At 41.8% G+C, this 18,789-nt stretch overlaps 1 protein-coding gene across 3 annotated transcripts; it reads left to right on the plus strand.

Moving 5' to 3' along the window:
* The first annotated feature begins 2,013 nt into the window (after window positions 1–2,013).
* LOC311520389 (protein FAM240B-like) lies at window positions 2,014–17,774 on the plus strand. 3 transcript variants are annotated; one of them, XM_084627788.1, is made up of 4 exons: window positions 2,029–2,115; window positions 10,267–10,334; window positions 15,767–15,909; window positions 17,392–17,774. In XM_084627788.1, exons 3-4 carry the CDS (start codon window positions 15,770–15,772, stop codon window positions 17,468–17,470), a joined length of 219 nt encoding a protein of 72 aa, XP_084483914.1. In that variant the 5' UTR covers window positions 2,029–2,115; window positions 10,267–10,334; window positions 15,767–15,769; the 3' UTR covers window positions 17,471–17,774. The 3 variants fall into 3 exon arrangements, with proteins under 3 accessions (XP_084483913.1, XP_084483914.1, XP_084483915.1); XM_084627787.1 differs by lacking the exon at window positions 10,267–10,334 and having other exon boundaries at window positions 2,014–2,115; XM_084627789.1 differs by lacking the exons at window positions 2,029–2,115; window positions 10,267–10,334 and adding an exon at window positions 13,474–13,564.
* The last annotated feature ends 1,015 nt before the right edge of the window (window positions 17,775–18,789 follow it).

An 18,789-nucleotide genomic window follows, 5' to 3' on the forward strand; every position in this document is an offset into this window, starting at 1 on the left:
ATTTAGAAAAAAGAATATGAGAAGCTTGCTCTGATGACAAGCTCCTCTAGCTTTCATACAATCTCTGTTTCTTTTTGTTGGTTCCCTTTATGTTGGATCCTTGAAATCTCTTACAAACATGCACTAAAACTTTATGGCAGAAGACGGCCAGATTGGAAATTAAGGTCCTGATCAGCGAGACCGCTCACATAAGTATGGGAGACGACTTAAATATTTTGCCTTTAAATTCCACAACCCTCATAAGTGGCAGTACGTGCTCTGAACACAGAGGCAGAATTTGATAGCTACAGATAAATAAAACCTCAGCCTCTCCAGAGATTTGTTCTTTGTACTCAGGAAACATTTTGTGGATTCTACAGAGGTCCATGTTAATGGCACTAAGCAGGTGTTTACAGTATATTTCTGAGCCACAGAAGGGGAGCAACGTACTAACAGTTTATGGTGTACTGCTTCATGGAGATTTGCTAATGGAGCGAACAAAGACCGATACAACCAAAATAATTTTCACCACATGTAAGGCTTCGTCTACACCTCAGACAAGTTAAAAAACATTCCAACCCATTTTAGATACTGCCAGCAGTGCCTTGTGTACACTGGCACTCAAGCAATTTTAAAACGGATTCAGGTGAACCAACTGGCTGTTTTTTTGTGTAGATGTAATTAAGGACAATAACAGAAAAAAGCAGTCAAAGTAATCTTGCATCTGGTTATAATATTATAATACACACACACAGAGGTAGAGTATGTGTGTGTAATATTTGCTTGTGATTTCCAAAGACGTTACTGACTATTTTCTAAAAAGAAATAGTATTGCCAGATCAGTCTTTGCTGAGTTAGGCCCGATCCCGCAAACACTTGAACATATGCTTAACTTTAAGTACATGCATGTCTGCAGGATCATGAACTTACAGCTTATAGTAACTTTGCTGTTTATAGGTCATTTTCATGGGAGTTACTATACACACACGTGTACACACACATACAGAGACTAGATCTCTAGATCAATATGAGTTTTATTTTTAAAGGGCCTGTACTCTAGAGGGAAAAAAACCGTACATTAAAAACTGCTTTAAATATTTAACAGATCAATCTATTTGGAATAAATTGAAATGGTGCTCTATAAAAAAAGGTTACAGCAATTAGGGTTTTGATCAACTTTTTTATATTTATGGAGTTTGGCTACAAGGCTAGCTACAGTAAAAGCCTTTTAAACTCTGAACTACAAAAGCACAGACCTAAAAATACTGCCTGTGCCTTTAGCTGCTTGGAGTTTGAAATATGACAGCAAAGGAAGGTTAAAGTAATCAGTGACGTTATAAATATCACTTAAGCTAAGTGTCACATATGGTATATTAGCAACATAGATGGATACAATGAAAACTGAGATTGGGGTCTACATCTGTCATTAAACAAATGTACGAAATATTTTCTCTGAAAATGAAATATAAGAATTCAAGTGATCATCTATAATAGAGTTATAACCACTCCAAATGATTAAACTAGTGCCAGAATAACACCTTTTGGCAGCTAACATTAACGGAACAGACTCCTGTGACTATTGTCTTGAGAGAACAGACTGTGTGATATGTTATAATCAAGCACACATTCTTAGATCAGCAGCTCAGAAGAACAGCATACTTCTACAAGTCACCCTCTAATGCAAAACCAAGTGTGATTTGTCGCACCATCCCAGACACCATTACAGCCAAGATGGTCATATGGAATTTTTCAAGCTTCACAGGACGAATATTAGAATGGATAATATCAGGGTGTATTTTAAAGAATAATTCCTAGTTCTTGCCAAGTCATGCTCTCTGTGGTATCTGCCAGAGTGGGAGGGAGGCATGCTCTCAAGGGGCCTGTGTTTCATGGTCATCTCAGGCAGGGGGCTGCAAAGTTCATTAAATGAGGCTGATCTTATCTCTCTACTAGTTCTGTTCAAAATAGCCTTGATACGATGAAGGATTTATGTTACCCCCACTTCAAATAAAAAGTACTGAGGGATGGATTTCATTGCTGCCCTGTCGCACTGTAGAAGCCAGGGCTGCAGTTGCAATATTCATCACTGGTTTGTGTCAGACAGAGGATTTATTGCAGGAAGAATCCATCTCCGAGGTAAGTAAAGATTTGTTTTTCATAATACATTTCATCATCTTAATGTCGCAAGAGGTGAGTACCTTCTCTAACTTTAATTCTTATATGAAGTATATTCAGATAAAGGTCAAGGTGTGAGGCAAGCCAGGGAATGGTGCCCAGTTTAACAGCATTCTGGAAAAGATTAGAAGTATTGACACAGAAAATATATTTTAGGATGAAGTCCCTTGGCACAGCACTGGACAAAACACCAGTGGGCGTCTCTGTATATTATAGATTGGTGTGCCAAATGGCAGCTGGGGTTACACACACTCCTTCTGCAAAGACTTTCAATCATTATCCATTAGATGGAAGATTTTTTTTAAAAAAATAGACACCCAAACCTGAGAGTGGACCTCTCTCCTGTCTGGTATGCTGTGTCAAAATTCTCTCATCTGATGAAGAACATGAGCTGCAGACAGGATCTGTTGTCTTCCTTCATCCCACAGCATCAAGCTCTCCCACTCAACAATCATCATTTAGGATCTTAACATAAGTTTTCATAGACAATAATTTATGCTATTTACCAAGAGCCTTGAATTTAGCAATTCACAGGATCAGGTTTCAAATGGGACGGGTGGGGAAAAACTCATGTACTACAGACAATACTTGATCAAGAAAACAAACTACAACTGCTTTAAATGTGGACCATTAAAAGAAAGTCAATAATAGATGGACAGAGTGATGAATAGCTCAGAAAAGGGTAGTCATTCAAACATGCTCTGATGTGCTACTCTTGTGTAAGTGCTCATGCACATAAGTAGTCTTATTGAAGTCAACGGGTCTACACCCGAAAGTACTCATCTCAGTGTAAGGGTCCCACATGCAGGCCCTAAATGTTTTTGACCTTTGGTAGGGGAGGACAGAGAAAATGAGGCCAACTGAGGACAAGGATAACTGAAAAAACCCTTCAGTACATGACATTATAAAAGCCTTGATGCTGCTGTCTTAGACGGAGTAGTCTCCACTCTCCAGAGATTAACCATAATAGCAGCATTACAGATATCATAGTACACGAGTCAGCTGCCAGTAGCCTTGCATTATTCCAGATTTATTTCACACAGTGCTATTATGTAAGAAAATGTCTCAGGAAAACTAGTCTGTGCTGTGTTTTAGGGCAGTCTAACAAGAATCAGCATGTTCCGATTCTGGCAAATGGGACAGAGTGATCAATATTTCGCAGAAAACAAAAGTCTAAAAGTGGTGCTGTTAACAGGAAGGACTGGCAAACTTTAGAGTGTTGTGTGATACTGGTATGCAAATGTTTCCTTCTAACATGAATGTTTCAGTGTCTATTCTCTTGATGTATGCAGGTAGCTCCCATTAAAATGAGTCAGAGTCATACTCAAACATGGTTCCGATCCTGAAGTTCTTGTGCACAGAAAACTCTCCTTGACTCCCTTGGGATTTACACTGGCCACAGATAGGAAAGAGAACATATACTTCAAATATTACCTCGCTCAAGTCACCCTGTCTGTCTAATATTCTGGGACCAACATGGCTACAACACTGCATACCTCGAATTCTGTCAAGTGTAGAAGGGAGAATAGATGTGTGCAAGGGAATAAAACAATCCAGAGTTCTATTCTTTCACTGATGTCTGTAGACAGTGCTACACTGAACCATGCTATTCTTATCTAAGTACTCGATGATTCTTGGGTCTAAATGAAAAATTGTGCTTATCCAAAATACATACATAAAAACCACCTTCTCTTTAACTACAGAGATACACTGCAATATAGATACACATTTGGGTTTCTAAGCCGACGTCCCATTAAATCCCCAAAATAAGTTCTAGTATTGTGGTTTCAGGAAGACCCCAATATTATTGATTTTCTGAATAACATTGGGGGATAGGCTGTGCAATGCAATTGCCCTGTAATGATGAGAGTCCAGGTACCAGTGATTCTAAAGGTGGTGTATTTTATTTCATTGAAAGTCATCCTGTTTGGAAAATATATTCCTCATAGCTTCTAGCCACACGACTGATGGTGGACAAATCCTGACCATACTCTGCAGCTCCCCAGCATGCAGCTAGCCAAAACTCCATAACTAGCCACTCCTTCCTTTCTCATGAAGCCTCCCAAAAATCAGACCAACTCTCTATGTTCCTATATTTTGGCCCCACAATGTAATGACTGATAGAGCTGGCTGGAAAATGGATTTTTCATGCCACAAATAAATTTGAGATTTCAAGATTTTGTTTCATCCCAATTCAGGACAAAAAGTCATAATTGTTTGTGAGCCGAAATATTCCAAAAAAATGTGTTTGGACTCAATTCACTGAATATTGAAAAATTTGAAATGTTTTGTTTCAATTGTGATCTGTTTATTAATTATTATTATTATTATTATTATTAAAATATATAAAAAATAATACATTTTAAAACGAGAAGTCATTTCAAAATAAAAAATCAACATGTTCTGTTCTGAATACATTGAAAGAGCATATTTTGACCTCTTTGAAGTGTTTTGTTTTAAAACATTTTTTAAAAGGGAAAATGTTGTCAAAAAATCAACACATTCCCCTGAAATTACTCTGTTTCAACAAATCATCATTTTGCAACATAAAAATATTCCCATGGAAAATTTTCAACTAGCTCCAATTACTATGCACCCCAGAATTTACAGATAGAATTCTTGATATGTCGGCAAACATTGGTACATTTCCTTAAACCCGCAAAATTGTTGCAGCTTTTCCAACACAAATTTTAATAGGACAATGTCTGGAAATATTTACTGTACAACTTCCCGTCCCCCGCCCTCCCCCTCCCCCAAAATAGGGAACATTTTCTGCTTTATCCTTACAACTACTTTTCTTCCCACATACAGATTTTTGTCCATGATCTGAAAACCAAACGGAGATTTAAAACCGTAATGGAAACTGGTATTTCAGATCTCGTAATACAATAATTCTTTGCATATCGATGGGATCTAAAATGAATCCTCAAACATGTATCTGAGATAAGAATTGCCACCCCTATTTTCCAAATGAGGAAGTCAGTGGCAGAGCCAATAATAAAAACGGAGGGGGACACACACATCCTAATTACCAGTCTTATTGTCTAACCTCTAAACAGAGTTCCTAGTATTTTAGTCAAATGTCAACAATGACATTATATATATATTACACAGACCTCTCTGCTGTGCAATTTCTGTATTTATCCAGCATATCTATATTATGAAGTGCACTTGCTAAGCAAACTACATGTAAGGGAATATGAATACACAATTGGAATTTTATAGCAGGAGATGAATAATACCTAGAAACCCAGGTAGAATGAATTGGCAGTAGCGATCTGGATATGACCAATATAGAAAGATTTGTTACAGCAATGAGAAAACAGCAGATACAAATAGTGTGCAGTACTGGTGATGACTGTAAATACTTTTAGTACACTCTATACTGGTCTGCAAGGAACCAAAACACTTAAATATATCATTACAATACATTCCAACAGGATCTCTTTCTTTGTATAGCATTCTCTCAGTTTCTGAGACATGAACTCTCAGAGACCTTATCACAACCATTGTTTTTTATTTTTCTTCTATTATTTATATCATTATATTATTTAAATTGTCTCTGATCTCTTTGTTGCAGAGTTCTCCCTCTCCGACCATCTCCTTCAACATTGCCATCAGCCCCCTCCATCATGCCCAGTCTCTTGGCCTTTCCAGTCCCTCCTTAAACTCTCTTTTGCCAGAACACCTGCCAAAAAAATTGACAACGGCTAGGCTGCTGGTGTGCAAAGACCACAGCCTAACACGCTCACCAATAGGGTCTCATTGTTGCCTTGTACTCCCCTTCTGTCTGTCTGTCTCCGTCTATTGTCTCATGTGTTATGCTTAGATTGAGGGCAGCTAACATCTTTTTGTTCTGTGCTCATAGAGCACCTAGCACAGTCCGTGACTAGGTCTCCTATGTTTTATATGGTCACACAAATAATAACGAAAGAAAAATAATAGGCCTTTTCCCTGTAACAACACTCAGGAAGTTGAGGCCTTGCTACAGAGAAGACATTCACCTGAAGTTAGCAAGAAGAGCATGAGGTATTGCAGGGTCCAGTGGCCTTAGCAGCACCGGATTTGTAATACCATCTATGCAACATACATAAATGAAGTCTTGCTTGGGTTTAGTCATTTCCCAATTCTGGCAGAAAACAACTTGGGGTTTATGCTGGTATAAGGGAAAGCAGAATCTGGACCACTCTTGTCCCCAGTAGTGCTTAATACCTGATGCCTCAGAGGAAGGCAATGACCCATCAATTGCTCTAGACCAGAGGTTCTCAAACCGTGGTCCGTGGACCAACAGTGGTCTGCAAGCTCCATTCAGGTGGTCCGCGGATAGTTCCCCCTAAGGTGCATGCCTGGGTGGCCGCACACAAGAGAATGAAGGATCACCCACCTAATTAGTAGAGCCACACAGGCATGGCTCCACTAATTAGGTGCCTGGACCCTGGAGAAGATGCACATGTAAGGTGAGGTGGTGGCCTTGGGGGGAATAGAGGGTAGGTGGTAGGGGAATTCGAAGAGGGGGTGGGAGGGAATTTGGGACGTGTAGGACTGTGGTGGCCAGAGAAAAAGGTGACTTTCCCCAGCTCCAAGGCTGTTGCGGAGAGACCCCGCTCCTTCCCAGCCCAACTTTGTGGCTGCCACAGCACAGGAAACCCCCTTCTTCCCAGCCCCAACTCGGGAGCTGCCATGGCAGGGGAGAGAGGGCACATCTATCTCATTAGAAAGGTAAGACTACCGATATTAAAATATGAGTTGTGTGCTTTCATTTGTAGAACAAAAAAGTTAATTATTATTAAGGTTTCTTTGTATAGCACTTTTATCCAAAGCACTTTACAATAGTTAGCCAACGGTACAAACAACATTTGGAAAGATCATTAAGCGGTCCACCAAGACCCTCAGCAATTTTCAAGTGGTCCATAGAAAATAAAGTTTGAGAACCACTGCCCTAGACAACTGTACTGTGATTTATACATGGAGGAAAAATGTCTTTGTGACCCCTGCAGGTGAGTATACTTATACTAAAACATGACGGATTTAAAAATCTTGTAAAATGTTGAGTTGTATCCCTGGATATCAACTTTCCATCTGTGCTAGCGAAGCCCCTTTGTATCTACTCTTTTCTAATAAAGGAACTTGAGTTCCAATTCCTTATATGGAAAGGTATTTTTCTGCTAATGGTAACTGTGTTTCATAGAATCAGTGATTTCCAGCCTCTAGCTATTGATCTTCCACTTACAGAAAAGTCAAGGTGTCACTATTTAACTCCTCTTGTATTCCACTTGTTAGTCCCAATAACATTACTAGTGTTTCCAAATAGCACGGTCAGTAACATAGTTTTCCTACCCTGGGAGGTATACCTTTGCAAATTAAATCTAAAAATAATCAATGAACTCTAATATGATTAAATCTAAAAATAAGCAATCATATTAACCTTGTGTAGGAAAAACCCCTTCGAAAGTCATTCCAGCTATTTCTTTCATTTGGGAGCAATCAGTTTTGGTTCAGCTTGTTTTCAGCCAGGGCTATGTCAAAAATGATTGCCTGTGAGTGAGTTTCTCATTGTCCTTTGGAAGGATTGTCACCAGAGGCTTAAAATTAAATCTCTTTCAGTCAGAACTATTGCAGTTATGGCAGGCCAACTCAGGTCAGTCCTAACTCCTGAGATTTACAAGGGGGCTACTTCGAGCTCTTTACATACTTTAACAAAACATTACTGTGTTACTGTACATGTTTCATCACATGCAGAGTTCCTGAGTTCAAGCTGTGTTCAGTGTCCACTTCAAAGTCAGCATCTCACTTCTCCCCTGATCAAAGTCAGCATCTCACTTCTCCCCGGTTCTTCTCCCCTATTTTCACTCTCCCCTCTCCTTTATCTGAGAAGCTTTTTTATGTTTACTGTGTTAAACAAGATTTTTTAAAATGGAAATAGATTTTGTATGGAACACGGGCCCAATTTGTCTTTGCTGGCATAAAGGGAAAAGAGGGCAGGGTTAAGGTCCCCCTGCTGAGTGAATAGAATTGACACAGCAACTAGACTCCCATGCCTGGCCCATGCTAGGCAACTCAGGCTTGCGTAGCTTGGGCTACAGGGCTGTTTCATTGCTGTGTAGACACCCAGTCTCAGCCTGGGGCCAGCTCTAGGACAGAAGTGGGCAAACTACGGCCTGCGGGCCACATCCAGCCTGCAGGACCCTCCTGCCTGGCCCCTGAGCTCCTGGCCCGGGAGGCTAGTCCCCAGCCCCTTCCCTGCTGTTCCCCCCTCCCCTGCAGCCTCAGCGTGCCGCGCCGCCGCCAGAACGCTCTGGACGGCCAGGAAGCGCAGTTGCAAAGCCGTGGCCTGACCTGGTGTTCTGGGCGGTGCGGCTGTAGCCCCGCCAGCCACTGGTGCTCCAGGCACCACAGTAAGGGGGCGGGGGGGGGGTTGGATAGAGGGCCGGGGAGTTGGGGGTGGTGGGCAGGGTGTCGGGGTGTGGCTAGGGGTCTGGGCAGTCAGAGGGCAGGAAACAGCGAGGTTGGATGGGACAGAGGTCCTGCGGGGGCAGTCGAGGGGGCTTTGGATGGGACGGCAGGGGGCAGTCAGGTGTGGGGGTTTGGGGGTGGTCAGGGGACAAGGAGCAGGGGGTGGTGGATGGGGTAGGAGTCCAGGGGGGGCCGGATGGGGCAGAAGTCCCAGGGGAGCTGTTGGGGGAGAGAAGCGGGGGGGTCGGATAGGAGGTGGGGGCTGGGCCACGCCTGGTTGTTTGGGGAGGCACAGCCTCTCCTAACCGGCCCTCCGTACAATTTTGGAAACCGGATGTGGCCCTCAGGCCAAAAAGTTTGCCCACCCCTGCTCTAGGACCATGCAGAGGGGGAGGGCCCCAGAGCTCAGGCTTCAGCCCAAGCCCAGAAGTCTACTATACAGCAATGAAACAGCCCTGCAGATCAGCCCTGTGAGCTAGAGTCGGCTGGCACGGACCAGCTGCAAGTTTTTCCTTGCTGTGTAGACATACCCTTAGAGGACTTCTCAGGTAGATGCAGATCCTTGCAGAAGCCCCTGGCACAGGGGCAGCATTCTGGGACAGGCCAGAGATTAGCAGGTGGCATAGCCAAGGTATTGTGCAGCTGAATTCAGATACATGAGCATGTGAAGGACCAAGAAGAAAAAGAGGTCAATCATTCTGGAAGGTTTGGGGCAGGAATCCTGTAAGCATGTGTGTTAATTGAGGCAAACAGTAAAAGCACTGGAATTTGAAACAGGTAGGAAGATTCAGTTTTCAAAAACTACTGAATATTCATGTGCTAAATTTTCAAAGCTCTGGTGTTAAGAAGGGCGGCGAATAACCCTTTTATAGGGCCAGACTGTGTCCTGCATAGGTGGGGCTGCAGAGCTGCAATGCCCAAGCAGCACTGAGCCAGATTCTAGGTTTGTCCAGCTACAAGAATGGGGGAGAAAGCCTAGCCGCAAATTAATCCACATATGAACATACAATAAAAAGCTTGATATGAGTGACAGGATAGGCCAGTTCTTATTTTACCTGAGCAAGTGAACCCATCTCAAAATGACTCATACACACAGAAAAGTGTCATGATCCAAATGTCTCATATAGCACATTAACAGCACTTCAGACTCCAGACTATTCTAAAATTCTTCCCAGTATTTCTGCACAGAATATCAGGTGACTTAACAGTGAAGACTAACGCAGAACCCCTTCTTTTGATAGCTTACAAGGTGTTATTTCAACATATAGTTTAGTTCTTTTAATGGTTAGGAACAAACAAAAATCATCATTTACATCAGGAGCAAGAAGACAGTCAATAAAACTGAAAGGCAGGATAGTTATAGCAGGTAAAAGGAAATACTTTTTTTCTATGAGTCACATTTAGCCTTTGGAACCCATTGCCACAAGGTATAATTGAGACCAATAGCTCAGCAGGATTCAAATAATGAATGGACAGTAAGAACATTCACGGCTATATTAATCAGGAATTTATAAGAATAAGGAAGAACTATAAACCCTTATGCTTCAGGCTATAAGCCCACATCTGACTGAGGAAGTTAGGAAATAATGTCCCCTATGGAAAAATACTCCTAATTGCTTGCTTACGGGCTCTTTTTCTTTTTCCCTTCCTTTTTTTAAGAACCTGATACTGGTCATTCTCAGAAACAGAATACTGGACTAGAAGGACGATTAGTCTGATTCAAATTGGTAAATGCTGTGATATATTCCTACATTTGTAATGTTCTGCTGTGCTTAGAGAAAACTAGAAAGAAGTAATTTTTTTCATTGACACATGAAACAAAAAAAGATATAAGGAGATTTTCAAAAGCAACCAAAATGTTTTTGGCCATAACTTTTAATCAAGAAATAATGGAACCCATAATTTTCTTGCAGCATACAATTGTACCTGCAATTAATCCCAAATACAAATGCCAGCACACATATACCTATCAGATTTACTTGTTCAACATGTCACCTTCAGAAAAGTGACTACCATAGTGAAATCTTTCTGAAAATCAGACTCAAAATGAAGAGCCCCAATAATTCAGGGGAAATGGGTTGGCAAATAAGGGGGTTTTCAAACTCAGAAACCCAAGAAGAACCCAAAGTCACAGCAAAATCTCAAAAAGTAAAGAAAACAATCCCTTCAAAGAGGCTGTTTTTGTTCTGAGCTCCTAGTCTCTTTGTAATATGTGTCACATTTTCTCATAAACAACTGAATCTCTAAATAGAATTATATAAACATTACAAGCTCCCAGCTTTGCTTTTCATACCATGCCTGGCAGGTGAATGGCAGCAATTTCTTCAAGCTTTTCCAACCAAGCCTATAAGGACTATTTTACTAGCTCTCTGCAGCTCTGATTAAAATAAATTATAAATAATTGCTACAAATTCAGACAAGGCATAAAAACCCTACATACTTGTTAAAAATTAAATGTTGTGGAAGATGGTTGTAATGACATTTTCATGCAAAACCACATCATTTGGAAAGTAGGATGTATAAGTATAATCTAAAACCCGTTCCATGCTTAATGAAGACTACAAAGGAATATTTTTGGAAATAATGACATTTTCTAGCTGTAACATGGGGCGCAGAAGCATTGCTATTAACCCGTTAATAGTCCCATTGAGAGAGAGAGATTATTATTTTATAAAATTTGTCCCAAAATTTATTTCTCAAGCTGATGTTGAATGTAAACTGCCTTGGTACAAGATGACTATCAGAAAGAAATGTAATAAAAGAGACAAACTATATTCAATTAAGATGGCTTTGTTTTGATTTTTTTTAATAATTCATGGGCTTTTGCAATTTTGCATCCTGTATAATCTTTAACCTTCCCCATTTCTGAGAAAAATAAAGGTAAATGCTGTACTGATTAATGGAAAAACGAATAGAACTCTATCCCTTCAATACCGTGGCCTATTGTAGCCATTTTACAGTCTCTAGTACAAGTTCAACAAGAACTCAACTTCAGAATGAATAACCTGCTGTCTCATTCCCCCATGCCATCATTGGTGGTCAGTACAGTTTCTCGTTCTCTCTTTGGCTCAGGCTATGTCTATACTAGAAAGGTTTTGCTGATACAGCTATTGGCCATGTCTACACTAGTGAGCTTAAAGCAGCACAGCTGTAACGATGCAGCTGCGCCACTGTAAGATCACACGTGTAGCTGATCTTTGCTGACAGGAGAGAGCTGTCCCGTCAACATAATAAAACCACCCACAACGAGTGGTGGTAGCTATGTAGGTGGGAGAAGCTCTCCCACCGACATAGTGCAACGCGTACTACCACTTATGCCGGCAAAATATATGTCGCTCAGGGATGTGCGTTTTTCACACCCTGAGCAACTACGTTTTGCCAACATATGTGGTAGTGTAGACATGGCCGTACTGGGACAGATATACCAGCAGAGCCTCCAGGGGAGATGCAGCTTATATACCGTCATAAGGCAATCTTTTGACGGTATAGTGAAACCACCTTCCCAGATGACATAAGCTATAATGGAAAAAGTGCTCTTTTGCCAATATAATTGTGTTCACACAGAGGTTGGTTGGTTGGTTTTTTTTGATGGCATAGATATGTCCGTCAGGGGTGCAGATTTTTCCACACTCCTGACCAATATAGCTATACTGGCAAAACTTTGTAATGTAGACCTGGTCTCACGCTATGTCTACATTAGGAGTGCTTTACTGGTATAGGAATACCAGTATACTATACTAGGCAGCAAAATGCTCCTAGCATGGATGCAAACTATATTGGCAAACTGGTGCTTTGTATTGGTACCCCCCCATAACATGCCTGAGCAAAAGAAAAGCATGAGAAAAATAGCAACGTGGCCACAGCAATAGTATTCAGGAGGTCAGGTGGGTTTGTGCTCATGCAGGTAACCCATGCTGCTGCATATGCCACCATGGCCACACCCATACTGCTGTTTTTAGTACATTAGCTCAAGCAGAGCTAATACATATCTGCCTACCCTCCCAGCTGCTGTACAGACTTATCCTACTAGCAGAGCCAATGCCAACCCCACAATGCTGCAGGAATACCACTAAAAGAACCCTCCTAGTCTCTATAAGCACAGGAATGTACCACTTGTAATAGTTAGCCAAGCTTGCGAGGCCCTGCACTCAACTTGATGGAATCTGTCTGTTGTGCCATAACTTTTGAATGCCACATCTGACCTATTCCAAAATTTCAGGGAACATTCTAGACATCAGTGGCCAGAACCCTCTTGATTTGGAGGGCAATCAGAATGCCAAAAGAGGGAAAAGGGGGACACGTAGAGCTCCTGTCATCTCTTGATGGCACTCATTAACCCCTTGCAGCATAACATTTCCCCTGTTCATATCTCAGGAGAGTTTAACATGTTGACACACTGAGGTTATGTCTACACTTAAAACACTGCTGCAGCTTTGCCACTGTACTGTAGCACTTCTGTGTAGACACTCCATACAGTGACAGGAGGGGCTTTCGCATTGCTGTAGGTAATCCACCTCCCTGAGAGGCAGTAGCTAGGTCGACAGAATTCTTCCATTAACCTAGCACTGTCTACATTGAGGGCTAAGTTGGCTTAGGCACGCCACTCAGAGTGTGGATTTTTCACACCCCGAGAGACATAGCTATGCCAATGTAACTTTTCAGTGTAGACCTGCTGGGGAGCGATGAGGTAGCTTCTTAGCTTGCAGGGGCAGCCAGAGGGAGAAGAGAGAGAAGGCTTCATTCATTCCATCTTCCTTCCTAATGTCCTGCCTCCTCAGCCTGTCCCAAGTGGGAAGAAAGACGGCACCAGCCATCCACCCCTTCCTTCCAATCTGGGAGAAAGAAAGGCAGTCTGGGGTAAGGGAAGAAGAAACACAGGGCTTCCCTGGCATATTGCAGAGAATGGAGGATCATAGCAGGAATGGGCAGAGAGCAACAGAGGAAAACAGAGCTCTAGGTATGGTGAGGAAAATGTGTGACCTTGATGGGGGCAGTGGAGGAGGAGAGACACACAGCACCCTTGACATGGTGTAGACTAGAGAATGGGGGACCCTGGTGTGGGCATAAGGAGGATTGGAGGGGATCAGAATCCCTGACATGCTGTGAAAATGAAGGAACCTGGTGGGGGGGGAAAAGGGAATGGAGAGGAACAGAGCCTCTGGTATGGCGTGGAGAATGGGGGACCCTGCTGTGCAGGGGTACACAGAACCATTAGTGGAGGAAACTGGGGAACCCTGGTGGGGGACCTTGGTATGGGGAAGGGAGGCGCACAGAGTCACTGCAATAGGGAAAAGAATGGGGGACTCTGGTATGGGAGGAAAGAGACTTGGGGGCACACAGAGACCCTAGCAGGGAGGTGATTGCGGGGAGTTGCAGCAAGTCCCTGAAATAGATGGGGACAGGAAAATGGAACACAGGGAACACGTTGGGATCATGAACGGATGCCAGGAGCATGGCCAGCAGAAGCAACAAAGCATGTAACCCCCTAATATATGTTGTGATTTAGAGGATAATTATGTTAACAAAACAGTAAAGACTATGCAAAAATGGCATCGTCCTATTCTACGGGGCCTATCCAGGAAGGCACTTATTTCTGTATGTAACCTTAAGCATGGGTACATGATCCAATACCTTCCATATTCAGGGCCCAGATGTGTTGCCAAGTTATATCTATTTTGTTGATTCAGACCCCAGTGCTCCCATTGATGATTGCACTTAATCACATGCCTGGGCCTGCACAGCCCCACTTATGTTAATGGCACTTTGGGTAGGCACAGAGGTATGCCCTCACACAGACAATTGCAGGATCAGGGCCTACAACGAGGAACACTTCATGAGGCTCCCCCTGAAGGGCTACCTCGATTCATTCCATCAGGCTGGGGAACGTTTTCACTCACCTCAGTTGTTATTGTTCCCCTTTCCCAAGCAGTAGCAGATTTTGACTCCGACAGGTCGGTTTCCCATTTGTAGCAGAAATTGTGGAGTCAGGTATTTTCTAGGGAATTTGTTTCCTTACAAAATGTACACACCATCCTGTTTCCTTGAACTAAGATGGCAACACACTGCACAAAGGCAACTGTCTTTTGCATAAACCCTAACTGAGGCTCTGCTCCAGCCCCAGAAGCGGCTACCTCCCTCCAATCTCACTGCAAAACTCATGGTTAACACTTAGCCCTCAAGAACAGAAACACCCCTAGCCCAAAACTCTTACCAAGAACATCCCTGGCCAGAAAGGTGAACCCTTAACCCTCCTTTTGTGCACTTGCTTTGCAATATAAAAGGAAGCTCTGGAAGGAATAATAACTACACTGAAAGTGCTTTAACCCACACAATACCCTTAACGATTGAGTATGGTTACTGCCTGACACCCTTAACTCTTCCTCTGGAGAGTTTCATCCTGTTAAACCCAAATGTGCAAGTCATTAATACCCTTTGTTACAACACTACAAAATGTATCAATATCAACTACAATCAGTGGAAATAAAGTGAAAGGAAAGACTAAGCTATTAAGAGTGCTATTAATTTCACTGTAAAGTCTTTGGCCTGTGGAACTTTGGGGGACGTTTCTATTATCTTTGTATAAATAATTAAATAGTCAAATAGAGATGTGCTTGCCTACATCTTGTGGAAGCGTAGATACTATGAGAACATACTTGCCAGAAATGGGTTTACTCATTAATGCAGGTGTTAACATGAACTGGTAATTAGCCTGTTGGCAATTTACTTTCAGAGAAACCTTGGAAAAATCTTACAAATGTCAGTTACTTTTACATTTATCTCTTTAACTTATGAGCACTGCACACACAAAAAGTTTTCATCGTTATGCTAAAGTGAGTGCAGTAACTTTATCCCGAATTGTGTGCTAAAAGGTCACAACCACAATTATATGGAGGTGAAAGATATTTTACCAAAGGCACTTTAAGATGAACAATTAGGAATCATAATTACTGTAGTACAGCATATACCTCAAGTGCCAGCTTTCTGAATGACAGAGCAGAAGCATGATTCATTCCCATTAAGTTCTTCTTTTGCTTCCATGGTAAAAAGACTGCATGTGAATTCAATGTAAAGATCTAAAGCATGCTGCAGTAGCACCATATTCCAGACAGCAAAATAGAAGAGGACTGGTAACTGGTCATTTGGGTTTTCTCCTTTACAGAAAATGAATAGTCAATATGTGCGCTTTGAAGTGTTTGGATGTGAAACTGAGGAACTAACAGATTTCTGGGAAAAGACAATTGAAAAACAAACTAAGCATCTGCAAATTGAAAAAGAACGTCAACAGAGAAGTGCTCTGCCAAAGTACGTTGCGGTGGCGGGGTGGGGGGGGGAAGGGGTGCTTGCTTCTGTGGGTTGGTATTGTAATCCTTTAAAAAAATAATAAATAAATACATTTAGTGCATGCCATAGATGCCAGAAGGACAACCCAGAAAATATGGGTTCTCTGTATAATACACAACAACAAAGCTTCATGCGCTGCCCCTCCCGCTGTGTGCCTCAACCATGACCTCAATGGCCATCTCATAAAGACGAGAGAGGGTAGTTTATTCTTGCGCCCTGCTCAAGCCACTAATGCTACCTTTCTCCCTCACAGTCTGGTGCTGTGTGGAGCCTCAGCTCAACCACAGTAGAGAATCTGGCCTTAGATCATTTAGCCTTTCTAGCCTTGTGTTCGCTAGGAAAAAATGTGTGTTCTTAACTCAGAGTAGCTAATGTAACTAACACACGGTCAATCCCTAATTAAAACAAGGCAGCTGTAGTTTCAACATGTGTCAGCAGGCCAACGCACACCCTAAGCTCCCCTCTAGTCTTTACCTCAGCCTGCTAACCTGTGAAAACTATAAACTGCCTTGTCTTCAGAGGATCTTACCTTGTGTTGGTTACCCCGAAGTAAGAACACGCCTTTTCTTTTTTTTCCCCTAGTGAAGATACACCTTTTCACACAAGCTGGTCCCAAATAAAGGAAGCGTTCAAAATTCACCCACCCTTTTCCTTTTCTTTTTTTGAAAAAAGTTTAAAATCCAACAGAAGAGGAAGGAAGGATGGATGGTGTTGCAGTTAGTGCCCTGGCTTAGGACGTGTGAGAGCTGAGCTAGTTCAGTTCCTGGGTCTGCCTTAGATTTACACTGTAACCTCAGGCAAGTCCCTTAATTTCTCCATCCTCGGCTCCCCACCTGTAAAATTTCTCCCATCTTTTGTCTGTCTTGTCTATTCGCTCTTTGGGCCAGGAACTCTTACTATGAATCTGTGCAGTGCCTAGTACAGTGCCTTGATCCTTTTTGGGGCCTCTAGGTATTACTGCACTAGAAATGAACTCCCACCTCTCGCCTAACCTATCTGGTCAACAAGTAAGAAGTCTTGCTCCTGGCAAGAATCTTGTAGATTTAACTGTACACAGTCTCTCCTTTGCTTTCAATCTAGTAGTGCCAGAGGAAACCAAGAAAGTACTGTAAGAGGTTGTCCAGGAGGTGGCAGCAGCCAATCTTGAGAATTAAGGGATGACCTCACAAAGTAGCTTTGTCAAGCCAGGAGAGATGAAAACTAGAGATGACTGAGCCCCAAAGCTCAGGTTAGGTTTCCTCATGTCATCCCAGGGGCATTATGCTCGAAGACACTCCAGACGAGCAGGGTTTGGTAGATCTCCCTACTGCTGGTGGAGCAGCACCAATGGTAGCAGTGGTGGAAAATGTTAGAAAGATGAGTTTGGTGGTATCTCTCAAAGCCCAGAGATATGCAAGACTGGAGTCTTTTTGGTGATACCAGTGTTTATGTTTCCTGTCTTAGACTCAGAACTGAATGGAAGGAGAGGCTGGAAAAAAGGATACAGATGATGAAGACTCAAAATGAAGAGCCGGCTAGTTGAAGGCTTCTTACACATTTGGGAAAAGAAGGAAAAATGTTTTGCAGAAGAAAACCGTAGTGTACCCAATTTATTTTTATTTACAAGCTTTGATGAGATTTATTTTACAGCACCATCATCATGTAGGGAGTTCATATGTGAAACTTTGACTACTGCTGATGAGACCTATTCTCTATGTGAACCCCTCATTCAGTGAGGAGAGAATAAATGTGTATGGATCCTAAATTGTGGTTCCCTGATGCAGACAACTGCCTGGAAAAGGAATTTAGTATCATTTTAACTAAATGCTCATTGAAATAGTCTCCTGTATATTTTACTAAATACGCCTTAGGTTTCTATACATACTGATATTATACAGCAATTTAATGTCATGGTTTTCCTTTGAAATTGTTTAATACATTTTTGGGTTTTTGACTACTATGAAACCACAAATATACACAGAGAACAAATACACTTAAAATATATTCATTTATTACTAATACACTTTGGGAGCAGGTCCAATTCCTCCTCCTTATAAGACAGATTGTTTCAAAGTGTATCCGTCTAACCCCTACCACAAATGTGCAATAGCCTTTACTAAAATGGAAATGTTTCAGTGGAATAATGCTATCCAGTTGCTTCTTTTTTAGAGTGACTGCCACAGGAGTAATGCATGGCAAAATGGGTTCTTACAAAACACACAAAAAATCCCTTTGCCTCAATTGCTCAGCTGTCAGTCTCTTGCGATGACATCATTTGACTACTTCTCCAGTCTCCATATTGTTCCAGGGTAGACAAAATTTGTATTGCCAAGGGGGAGGGGGTGCAGAGGAGAAATCAGTAAAAGCGAGATTCTGGTTTGTAAATAGCTTAGGTAAATTGTTATCATAAAGCACATTTAAAATGTTATATTTTCCTTTGTACATCACATTTCAAATATGCAACTTTGGAGTGACCTGAGGGCAAAAAACAAATATGGCATCCAATAGGAGTTGTCCACATGGAAATGACAGGCTGATCTGGAGCCTGAAAAAAGCAGTTCAAACATAAAAAACTACCTCGGACCACATGCTCAGAAATCAAGTCATCGCAACTTTTGAAAAGAATTTCCCTGTGGGCTGAAACTGCCTAAAATATGCTATGCTCCATTTCTTCAATATGGTTTTCTTACACTGCTTTCAAAATGACATAAGCTAAACTGAAAAGGCACTCTTATTTCACATCTACATAGGGAGTTATAACACTATAACTATAACCATATAATTATACCTGTAAATGTCCCCATGTAGACAAGCCTCAAGGGAGTTAGGCACACAGCTCCCATTAAGTTTTAGTAGGAGTTA

Source organism: Lepidochelys olivacea (assembly GCF_965140295.1).
Source record: "Lepidochelys olivacea isolate rLepOli2 genome assembly, chromosome: 5".
Taxonomy (NCBI): domain Eukaryota; kingdom Metazoa; phylum Chordata; order Testudines; family Cheloniidae; genus Lepidochelys; species Lepidochelys olivacea.

Bases quoted from the DNA above. Each gene is read 5' to 3' on its own strand.
- LOC311520389 (XM_084627787.1), top strand. From the start codon at position 15,770: ATGAATAGTCAATATGTGCGCTTTGAAGTGTTTGGATGTGAAACTGAG. The intron at 15,910-17,391 runs GTACGTTGCGGT...TTCCTGTCTTAG, and splicing joins CAGAGAAGTGCTCTGCCAAA to ACTCAGAACTGAATGGAAGG.